This window comes from Prosopis cineraria, unplaced genomic scaffold, assembly GCF_029017545.1.
Source record: "Prosopis cineraria cultivar Desert tree isolate PC_DT_omini unplaced genomic scaffold, ASM2901754v1 PC8, whole genome shotgun sequence".
Lineage (NCBI taxonomy): Eukaryota > Viridiplantae > Streptophyta > Magnoliopsida > Fabales > Fabaceae > Prosopis > Prosopis cineraria.
Genome location: NW_026555339.1, coordinates 2677678 through 2689028, shown reverse-complemented (window position 1 = coordinate 2689028; position 11351 = coordinate 2677678). Strand labels below are relative to the sequence as shown.

The 11351-nt window shown below is 30.0% G+C and overlaps 1 protein-coding gene across 1 annotated transcript; it reads left to right on the top strand.

The window, feature by feature from the left end:
- Nucleotides 1-1854: 1854 nt before the first annotated feature.
- LOC129319005 (cytochrome P450 83B1-like) lies at nucleotides 1855-4080 on the top strand. Its single transcript, XM_054964039.1, has 2 exons — nucleotides 1855-3008; nucleotides 3089-4080. The coding sequence occupies exons 1-2, from the start codon at nucleotides 2130-2132 to the stop codon at nucleotides 3713-3715; spliced, it is 1506 nt and encodes a 501-aa protein (XP_054820014.1). The 5' UTR covers nucleotides 1855-2129; the 3' UTR covers nucleotides 3716-4080.
- Nucleotides 4081-11351: the final 7271 nt, after the last annotated feature.

Below are 11351 nucleotides of genomic sequence, written 5' to 3'. Positions count from 1 at the left end.
CTTGCGCGTCACTTAACACCACACCCTTCTAATAATATACGTGCATAACTATTTTTGCAATTTATTTATTAGATCATTATATAGATATAAATATATATATATATATAGATGCTGATTCTCATTCACTGTGTCAGGTATAAATAGAAGAAAATTCATATATGCATGTATACAGGCCGAACAGAATGGATCAAGGAAGGGAGAAGAATGCATCTAACTAATCAATAATTCGCATATCAGAGTAACGTAATGATTTCCGTTTGACAGAATGATGCAAATACATTAATCTAAACATACAGTTTTTTTTTTAAATAATACTTGACGTTACGTTCCATTAATTAAAGACGTGGGGACAATATTCTAAAGTTAATGATGAATTCAAAGCAATTTCTTTAAATCAATATTAAATTCAATAATTTAGTAAATCATCAATATCTATCAATATCAACATATAAATTTTATAACAAGAACTGTAGTAATTAACCTATTAACATAGTATATATTAGCTTAGAGGTTTTCCTTTTCGATTATTTAGATGTCAAGGAAGGTATTTATTTTAATTATTTATGTCCTATTTGTTTTTCTTTTTTGAAACATCTTAAACTAACGTGCAGGGTTGCGCCAAGAGTATCTAAAAAAAATTGATGAATAAATTAAATAAAATGTATTTTAGATTGTTAAATAAATTTTTCCCAGTGAATTTTTTTATAAACAATAAATAAGACGAGGGTAATTTCAGCCAAAATAAAAAGATGGGTGCAATGTATTGTACAGAGTCAATTATAGCCGTTAGCCATATTATCCATGGCTTACTACGTAATGTGGCTCCATGTAGATTTGAGCGACAACAAAACTAGATGCGTTCTCATTGAAGTGCCGTGTAAAGTCTGAATAATAAATTGAGGGATAATGAGAGTTTTGATGTTTTAATTCTATCTCAATTATAAATTTGATTCTTTAAATTTAATTTTTATGAATTTGATCTTCTAAATTTAACTCAATTATCATTTCAATTTTCATGTTTGAAGAGAAGATGAAACTATTAAAATTCACTAATTTTGATAAGAAAATACTGATGTAGACATATATATTAATAAAAAAAGTATAATTCTTTAGATAGAAAAAGAAATTTAAAATTTTTAAAAACAAAAGAACAAGATTGAGAGAAAGGAATTAGTTTGATAAAATTAAACTGATTTAATAGCTAATTTGTTCTCAATTAGCTATATGTACATGTTAAATCAAAACATATTTTGTACATTAGATTAATTCGAGAGTCAATTTATGTTTTAAAATTTAAATAACTAATATGATAATTTAAAAAAACATAAAGAATTAAAATAAATCAATAAAAAATAAATTTGAGGAATCAAATAAATAATTAAAATAAATTTAAGAGACTAAAAATTTTATTAATAATCTATATACACACAGGGTCACACGTTTATATTGATTTATAGACTTGTAAAGTTTGTAATAACATTTAACTAGATATTTTTTCTTCACATATTAAAAAACATACAATTTTTTTTTACTTCTCACGGCTATCTTAAGAATGATTTTAATATTTTTATTTAATACGATTCTATATTTTAAAATTTTTAACTCAAAATATTATGATAAGCTGAGGCATTCAACTATCTCAACTGGATCAAGTGCTGTTCAATGTTAAAAACACAAACTTCCTGGATTTTTATTTGGTTTGCTTTTATCTTATATGATTTGTGCCAACTATATTTAAATTTTATACGAAAAAAATCAAACACCACATGTGGTGCCAGACTGCGAGGGGATATTTAGTGGGCATATATAAGAATACAAGTTGAAATTGCTTCGAAGTTTGAACCAACAACGTGATTCAAGAGGCTAATGGGAGCCACATTTTGAAGGACGCGTGCCAGAATTAAATTGTCCTCTGCTTCCGCGGTGGCGTCTCTCTCCTCTCTCGATCTTGATTCTGCTCTGTATTGACAGTTTTTTTTTTTTAAAAAAAAAAAAACCCTCCCACTCTTCTGAAACCAAATCCACAACTTTGCATTTCTAAGAAACCATTCAATCGACTCCACTTCTGCACATATCTCATAATCAAACCTCTCCATCCCTCAACGCCCAGTTTGCATCTCATCGTAGATATGGTGCTGCTTCTCGTTCTCTTCTCCATCTTACTCACATTTCTCATCCACACAACAAGAAGAACCAGAGCTCATCTCCCACCGGGTCCTTCCGGTCTTCCTCTCATCGGCAATCTTCTCCACCTTCCTACCTCTGCCCCACACCACTATTTATGGCAACTCTCCAACCAATATGGCCCTCTCATCTTCCTGCGCCTTGGCATCAAACCCACCATAGTTGTTTCCTCTGCGAGAATAGCCAGACAAGTCCTGAAAACTCACGACCTCGTATTTGCTAGCAGACCATCCTTGCTTGGTATACGTACATTTTCTTACAATGGTTTAGACTTGGGTTTCGCTCCCTACAGTGATCACTGGAGAGAAATGAAAAAAATCTCTGTCCTCCACTTCTTTAGCTCTAGACGCTTCCACTCTTTTCGTCCCCTTCGGGAAGACGAGGTTTTACTACTGATTCGAAAGTTGTCTCATTCTGCTGCTTCTAGCAGAGTAATCAACTTGAGCGAGACAATGATGTCCTTCACAAGCACTTTAATTTGTAGGATTGCTTTCGGGAGGAGGTATGATGCAGGTAACGAAGTGACTGAGAGAAGCAGATTTCACGGGCTGCTCAACGAATCTCAGGCCTTGTTGGCGGAATTTTACTTCTCAGACCATATGCCATGGTTGGGGTGGGTTGATAGACTCAGAGGACTTCTCAGTCGACTGGATAAAACCTTCAAGCAGCTCGACATGTTCTACCAGCAAGTCATCGACGACCACATGAACCCAGCAAAACCTCAAACCAACCAACAAGACATCATCGACATCTTTCTTCAAATAATGGATGCTCCTTCATCCTCGTTTGATCTAACTCTGGATCACATAAAAGCTTTCCTCATGGTAATATTGTCTCTGTTTTTTGGCGTTGCATTATGAAGTGTCATTCTTGAACGTATTGGATTTGTTTTATGTGGATGCAGAATTTATTTATAGCAGGAACAGATCCAGGTGCCGTGACAGTAATTTGGGCTATGACCTCCCTGATAAAGAATCCAAGAGTGATCAAAACGGTACAAGATGAAATCAGAAATGTATATGGCGAGAAAGATTTTATCAGTGAAGAGGATATTGAGAAGCTTCGTTATCTTAAAGCAGTGGTGAAGGAAACTCTGAGACTATTCCCCCCTTCGCCGTTACTTTTGCCACGAGAATCCATGAAAAGGTGCGACATAGAGGGCTATCAAATTCAACCAAAGACTCTGGTGCTCGTGAATGCGTGGGCTATAGCGAGGGATCCAGAAACATGGGAAGAGCCAGAAGAGTTCTATCCAGAGAGATTCTTAAGCTGTTCAATAGACTTCAAAGGCAATGATTTTGAACTGATTCCATTTGGAGCTGGACGAAGGATTTGTCCTGCGATGCACATGGCAATGGTCACTGTGGAGCTTACACTTGCGAATCTTCTTCATTCATTTGACTGGGAATTGCCAGATGGGATTGGCAAGCATGACATCGACACAGAAGTCCTTCCAGGAATAACAGTGCACAAGAAAAATGACCTTTACCTAGTCGCCAAGAATCACGTGGCAAACCACATCAGCACCTAGCCATTTAGGTTGTTCCCAATCATCAGCACCGAGATCCGAAGAATGCCCCATGAAGTCTCGAAGATAGGGCGTGATCGAGATGAGGTAGCAAATCGACTTGCTAAGCAAGCTCTGGGACAGTCCACCCACCTGCAGATTTTTAGCCGCAGAAGGATGCACCTTCTTGAGTGATGACGGACCTGCTCAATTTGCTACTGTGCTGTCCCCCCCCCCCCCCCCCAAAAAAAAAAACTCTCTTTTTTCTTTCTGTCTTGGTTTGTTGCTGTAGTTGTTTGTTGCCCTCGCTCGGTGCTCAACGTGCAAATATAGTGTATCTAATTGAAGCGATTACATATTTTAATAGTAGAACATGAGATTCACGATAAGCTAGTTGAACCTGACATCCCTCAATAAATTTCTCGAGTATTTTAATCTAAAAATATAGAATCAGTAAATTCATATAAATTTTGAGGGTTAAAAATATATAATACCGAAAAAATTAAAAAGCTCTGAAATGGCATGGCCCCCAATGGCCTCGATTCGTACATGGAATTGAAGGGGTTAGATTGTGATTGGACCTTGGACCGGGCAACACTCAGTATCATATTGAAAAATCAATCATGGGTTTAAAATTTTGAGACCAGATTACCCCCTACACTCTCTTTCATCGTCTCAACGTCTGCGGGCGGCGAGCCGTCGAGCACTCTTCTCCACATCGTTCTCGCTCACTGGTGCCGTATGCGTTTCCCTTCTCTCCATCCGGTGTCATCCTTGCTTTTCTCGACACCGCCGTCACCATCTCACTCAAGCTTCCCAAAGCTGTGCATTGCCAAAAAAATAAAAAAAGAAGACCCATGGCGATTCAGCCCGGATCCGAGAAGAGCCATTGCAACAGGAATGAGAGACCAAGGAAACTGAGACTGGAGCGAGAAAAGGACAATTTCTCAGCAGAGTGGAGAGGCGCAAGCCCAGAATTGGTGAGTGGGAAGGGAAAAGTTGAGGCAGAGGAAGCAGGAGACTGTAAGAAAGCACTCGAATATTCGAATTTTGTTTTTAAAATTATTTTTAATTAATTTTTTTATATTAATTACTTATTTTTTAAAAATATAATATATGTTTTTTTATATTTAAAAATTATATAAGATTTAAATATATAATATTTTAATATAAAATAATTCAAAATTTAAAAAAATAATTAATATTTATTATATTTTATAAAAATAAAATTTTTTTATTTGAATACTTGTATCCTGAACTCAATCAGAAATGATCCAAATATAAAAATATTATATTTTTTAAAATTTAACTCTAACTTTTTTTTAAATAAGTTTGGGCTAACCTTTTCAATTTAACGTGAATTATTGACTCTAAATTGGAGGCCTGAATGGATGAATTATTGAGAGGTGAGTGAAAAGTCAACATCTTCATCGCCGGCATTGGCATAGTGAGTTCACCGTTGGTTGAAGGAAGAAGCCGAAGATTTTGTGTCTTTTTAGTTATTTTTGCCTGGATCTTTGGTATTAACTTTTTTTTTTATTTCATGTCATACTAAATATCATTTTAAAATTTATTCTCACTGTTAATATCATTCTCAATCTCTCAAAATTCAACACTTGTATCAAACGGTTTCGGTTTTGACACTGTAGTGCTCAACACCAACACTACGGTTGGGCCGTGTTTTTTTTTTTTTTTTGCTTTTTTTAACCACAATTCATTATAATAATAAATAAATATTATAAAATTATTATTTTAATATTTCATAAATAAATAAAGATTATGAAGTTAAAATTAAACCTAACTAGTTTAACTCACTAAAATTTAACTTAAAAAATTTATATATAAATTTTGATTTGAACAATTCAAAACTATATTGAAAACTAGCAAATAGGTTAATATTGAAAGGTGTCCAAAAATTCAGAAAGAGTGCTAACATTGTTTCTAACAAAATTTCTAAGATAGTCACTCATAAGAAGTCGCCTAGCATGCATGAGGGAATTATACAGTTGGGATGTGGTAAAGAATCCATGCAGTGGAGAGCAACTTCAATTGTTTTGTGTCCCCTCTCCCAACATACTTCCGACCTATAAATAAGGTAAGGCCCTGTATCATAGTAGTTACGTCCATGTATAATGGCACTCTTTTATAAAATCCTGCAACCCATTGATTATCTTTGTTCTAAATAGCGGTAAAGCAGATATATTTCCCTTCCTTCGTACCTGTTATTTTCAGTTTCAACATGTTATGCTGTTGATTCTGGGAATCATCATTTCTTTTCATTATGCCCAGGTGACATAGCAATTAAGAATCTTTCTATCTTGTATGGCTTTGAACAGGCTATTTTTCACATTAAAATAAAATCATTTCCTCTTTATCAAACAGAAATTTATAGCTAGCCACCCAAAGATCCCGGCAAATATAAGAGAACAAAATTTTCCAAGGAACCTTATTAGTATTAGAAGATCCCACATCATTTTCCAAGTTTCAAGCTATCCATTGTGTAGTATTTCCCTGCATGAATAGCTGCCAGAAGACCTCATTGACTACTTGTCTCCAATCCTTGAATACATGCAGCTTGTCTTCTATCTCCACACAACTAAAAGGGCATTGGTTTGAATCTAATAGCCCTCTCTTGAAGCGAAGATTTGCTGTATGAACCTTACCATGTGCCATCAACCATAAAAGCATTTTCATTTTATCCAGAATCTACAATCTCCATGTAGATTTCCACTTGAAATCTAGTCGCCTTGTGGTACCTGCAGTTAAAATCATACGAGCAAACCTAATGGAGAAGGCTCCATCTCTATAATGCTTCCAGGCATAAATATCTCTCTCCCTCAAGCTAAAATCAAGTATAGTGCGAATAATGGTGTTAACTAGCATAAATGGAAATAGAATGTTCAGTTTTGACATGTCCCAGTGCCCTGATGGAGTTAGATAATCACTCACATACTTATCAAAATCAACTAGTCCCACGAGATTAGGTGCGAAATCAATAATTTTAAAATTGAGGGGAGACCAAATATAAAATATTTTTTTATTTTATTAATTTTACACAAATGTCTATCTATGAGAGGTAATGTCATTCAAGACATAATTGGGCATTAAATATAGGTATTTTTTTTAACAAGAATTGAAACATTAATTTGTTACTGTATAAGAAACTAGCTCATTTTGTTAGACTCAACCCTTATTTCAAACTCTTCAGATCATTTTAAATTTTTTTTCAATATAGTTTTAAACTATTTAAACTAAAAATTTTATTTAAACTATTCAGGTTCAATTTTAATATCTTAATATTCATTTATTTATTAAATATTAAAATAATAATTTTATAATATTTATTTATTGTTATTATAACGAATTTGTGGTTTAAAAAACAAAAAAAAATTAACGCTGCCAAACGGTACTGTTTTAATGCTGAGCACCGAAACTAAATTCATATCAAACAGGGGCTATAACTCCCCTCCTCTGGACATGACTTTCCTGGTCTTAAGTGCTGGAGGAGAAATTGAGAAAAGAGAACAACTCGTTCCCTTCCCTTTGCCATGCAAATGTTCCGTGAGAATGCGCGCAGTCATAAAATAACTGCAACCCTCCAATATACTCACAGGGAAGCAAATATTATATTATTTCAATTATTTTAATTTAGAAAAATATAAAAAAGTTGAGTTGAGAATTAAAGAAAAAATAACAAATATTATAAAATCAATGATAAATAAAATAAAATTTTAAAATCATAAAATTAATTTTATAGAATTTATGAATACTTTTTTTAAAAAATCATAATAAAGCTTTAATTTGTTGAAAGTTGAAATACGTGTAATGACTTAAAAGTTTTGGAGTATTTTTATAACTTAAAAAATATGGTTACATAAAAAATTCTGAATAATTATATGCACGCTATGTTTAAAAAATGAATAATATACAAACTGAAATCATATGTTCAACACATAAAATTAAAATTTATACAGAGGAAATATATTTTTGACAGTTTTCACATGTCATGATATACTTATGATTCAAACAAAAGATTATTATATATATTTTACCTATAAAATATTATTATATATATTCAATTTATTAAAGAATCAATATATATCTCAAAAAATTATATGCTTGACTGAAGCTAATTTTAATCAGTATTATATATAAATTAAGCAAGACTAAATATATATTTAAGCAAATACTCAATTTGTATCACAGTCGATTTCAAATAATTTGATTTAAAAAAGAGTAGAAAGTATGATATATATTCTTTTTTAACTAATGAGAGGTTAATAAAATTTAATAGTAGTCTAATCGCAATGAGTGGATTTGTAGAAAGAATATCAGCTTCTGAGTTAATGATCTCATAGTTTTTTTTTTTTTTTGTTGGGGGGGGGGGGAGTTTAATTTCATAGTTCGGTATCTTGGAATACTTGAGTTGTTACCATTTCTGTATCTCATGAGTGTTTTTAACTAATGTGTAATCAAGATTATGTATGTCCCAGCCAATAAGAAGCTGTCAATGAATATAAAATAAAAAAATTATATACTTAATCTTATATATTTAAAATGCTTGCTTACACAATTAAATCAAGGTATGTGTATCAGAGAAAATTAATATTTTAATCATTTAACTTTTAACTCACTTATAACTCGGTCTCTCAATTATGACTCGCTGTGACTCAATCTCTCAACTATAATTTGCTGCAACTCACCTCTTCAACTTTTAATTCACCTATAATTTGATCCTTATTTTTTAATTTTTTTAAAAATTTCCTTATCAAATAAGAGGGATAAAAAAATGTTCATATATTATTCTAAAATACCCTTCCCTTACTCATTGATGTGAGATCATTGATGTGAGAGATAAGCTAACATGAAAAAAAATTAACAAAAATTCAGGAACAAATTTGTGAGTGATTCAAAAGTTGAGAGATTGAATTATAGGCGAGTCATAGTTGAGGGATTGAGTCGCAGCGAGTCATAATTAAATGATTGAGTTATAAGTGAATTAAAAGTTGGAGTACTAAAATATTAATTTTCTCTTTATTCTATAATAAATTTTTATTATTAATATTAATAACACATTTAAATCTAATCATTTTGATTTAATTTAATAAAATATATTAAACATATAAGAGTACTTGGATCCATAAAATCATAACAGTAAACTGGAGAAAACAATAACATGTTACAACTCAGTACAACAAAGACGACAGTATCCCGCGCCACAAAAACGATCACAATTGACAGTTCACGAGTAGATGACGAGTTGTATTGGGCCGCTGATGACACGGGAGCCTTTACACTGTCAATAATACTTTTATTAAAAATAAAAAAAAAATGAAAAGAACAATCAAATAGTATCTGATATAGTAATTTTAAAATAAATAAGCCATTTATATTTTAAATTTATACAATATATCAAATATTTGAATAAAAATTTAGGATGAAGATATCAAAATTTATAAAAATAAATAAATAAATATTTATATATTTAAAATTATATTTTAACATAATTAAAGTGATCTTAATTAACAAGAAGTGAAATCATATAATAAAATATAAATATGTATTCACACAAACACCAATTTTATAAAATTCATTCCAAACATTTTTCAACAAAAAAAAAACCAACACATATGGTATACTCTAAATATTAAGTATAATTTTTTATTAATGAAAGGATAACCAAAAAGAAAATATTTAGTGAACTAAAAAAATATACTATTTTTATGGGAAAGTGACAATAGAATTTCACTTAAATATATAATAACAATCAAGTCCTTAAAATGTTATAATTTCTCTGAAATTCTTAGGTACATTTCTGACATTAATGATTATAAGTTAAATGATTAAATTCTTTTTGTTTAAAATAAAAATAATGAGTCTGGCTCTATTTTCTCAATCATGATATTTGTTTAAGAAATCACAATTTTTTTGTGAAGCAACAAAATTAAATTAAAAATCACAACTTTTCATGTAGAATTTCTTTTATGATTAATAAATAAATTTTAAAAATAATCAATCTTAATTATAATTTTTATTTAAAAAATTACAATTTTAATTTTATGAATCATAGAAATTGAATAAAAAATTATAACTTTTCAAGTAAAATTTATTTTATTATTAAATTTTAAATTTTAAAAATAATTTATTACAACTTTTGTTTAATCAATCATAACTTTTATTAGGTAAATTGCAATGATTGAATAAAAAATCAAAATTTCTTACTTGAAATTTTTGTCCAAGTTTTAAAAACAACTAATTACAAAATTTTGTTTAAGCAATTACAGTTTGTATTTTGTAAAACACAAAAATTGAATAAAAAATTATAACTTTTCACTTGAATCCCATAATTTTTTATTCTAAATAATGGATGATTTAATTATTTAATTTAAAATTATTAATTTTATAAAGATACTTAGGGACTTCAAAAAAATATTATAGCATTTTAAGAAGCTCGATTGTTATTTATATATTTTGATAAAATTTTATTATTACTTTTCTTATTTTTCTTCCAATATATCATAAAAATACATATATTATAAAATGCTAAAATATATGCGCACGTGCATGGGATCTTTTTAGAAAGAATTACATTCAAGTCTTACATAAGAAAATTAATTTCATTCATGGATCTTGTAATAATTATTTTCTTTATATGAAACTTCAATATAATTCTTTTATCTTTTAAGTGAAAATCACAATAGAAGACTCGAAAGAAATTTTTATTTCAAACAAGAATTAAATAATTTTGAAATTGCTTTGCAACACTATAAAACTTAAATACAATTAAAATTTATTGTTAAAAAATAAAACTACTTCTCATAAACACACACTTTTTAACATCAATTCCTCAATTAAGAAAAAAAAATCCTATTTTATTTTAACAACAATTAATTCTCTAAATAACAACTTCATAAATTAACTTAGTAGTGGAGTGAAATGAGTGTTGTGATTTAGTGAATAAATTTATATTTAAGAAAAAAAAACTTTAATGTTAATAACAATTAATTTTTTCATTAATAACTCTAAAATATTCACTTGGTGGTAAAAGAAAGTAGGGTTGTGTATGTTGGCCTGGTGGCCTAATCAACTTAGTCCTACTCTAACTAATTAGGCTAGTTGGGTTGAGCACCAAGTAGTCCTAGCCCAACCTTGCCCGGCTCAAAAATATATATTTATTTTTATTTTTTAAAGCTTAATTAGTTTATAGTGTTAGTTTGCTTAATATTTTTTATATATTACATTGTTTCCATGTTTGTTATGGATATCTTTGTAATTTCAATTTTTCTAATCTTTCTAAATATTTAAAATTGATTTTTTTTTTCTTATATCATATAAAAGTAATAAATAATGATATAAAAAATTTAAAAAAGTATTATTTTAAATAATTATAATTATAATTTTTGTTATTTAATAAAATTATTTTTATTCAGGCTATCCAATACTCAAGTACGCACATTGGACCGGGCATCAAGCTCGGGTGGAGCCCAGCCACAACTTAGTCCATGTGCACCCCTATAAGGAAATTTGGTGACCTGATGAACAAGCTTTTATTTAAGAAAAAAACAAGTTTTATTTTTATTTTAATAATTAATTTTATTTATTTATTTATCATCATATGTCCGTATGGCTCGGGGGCTGTGGTCTTCATGCGGGTTGGCCC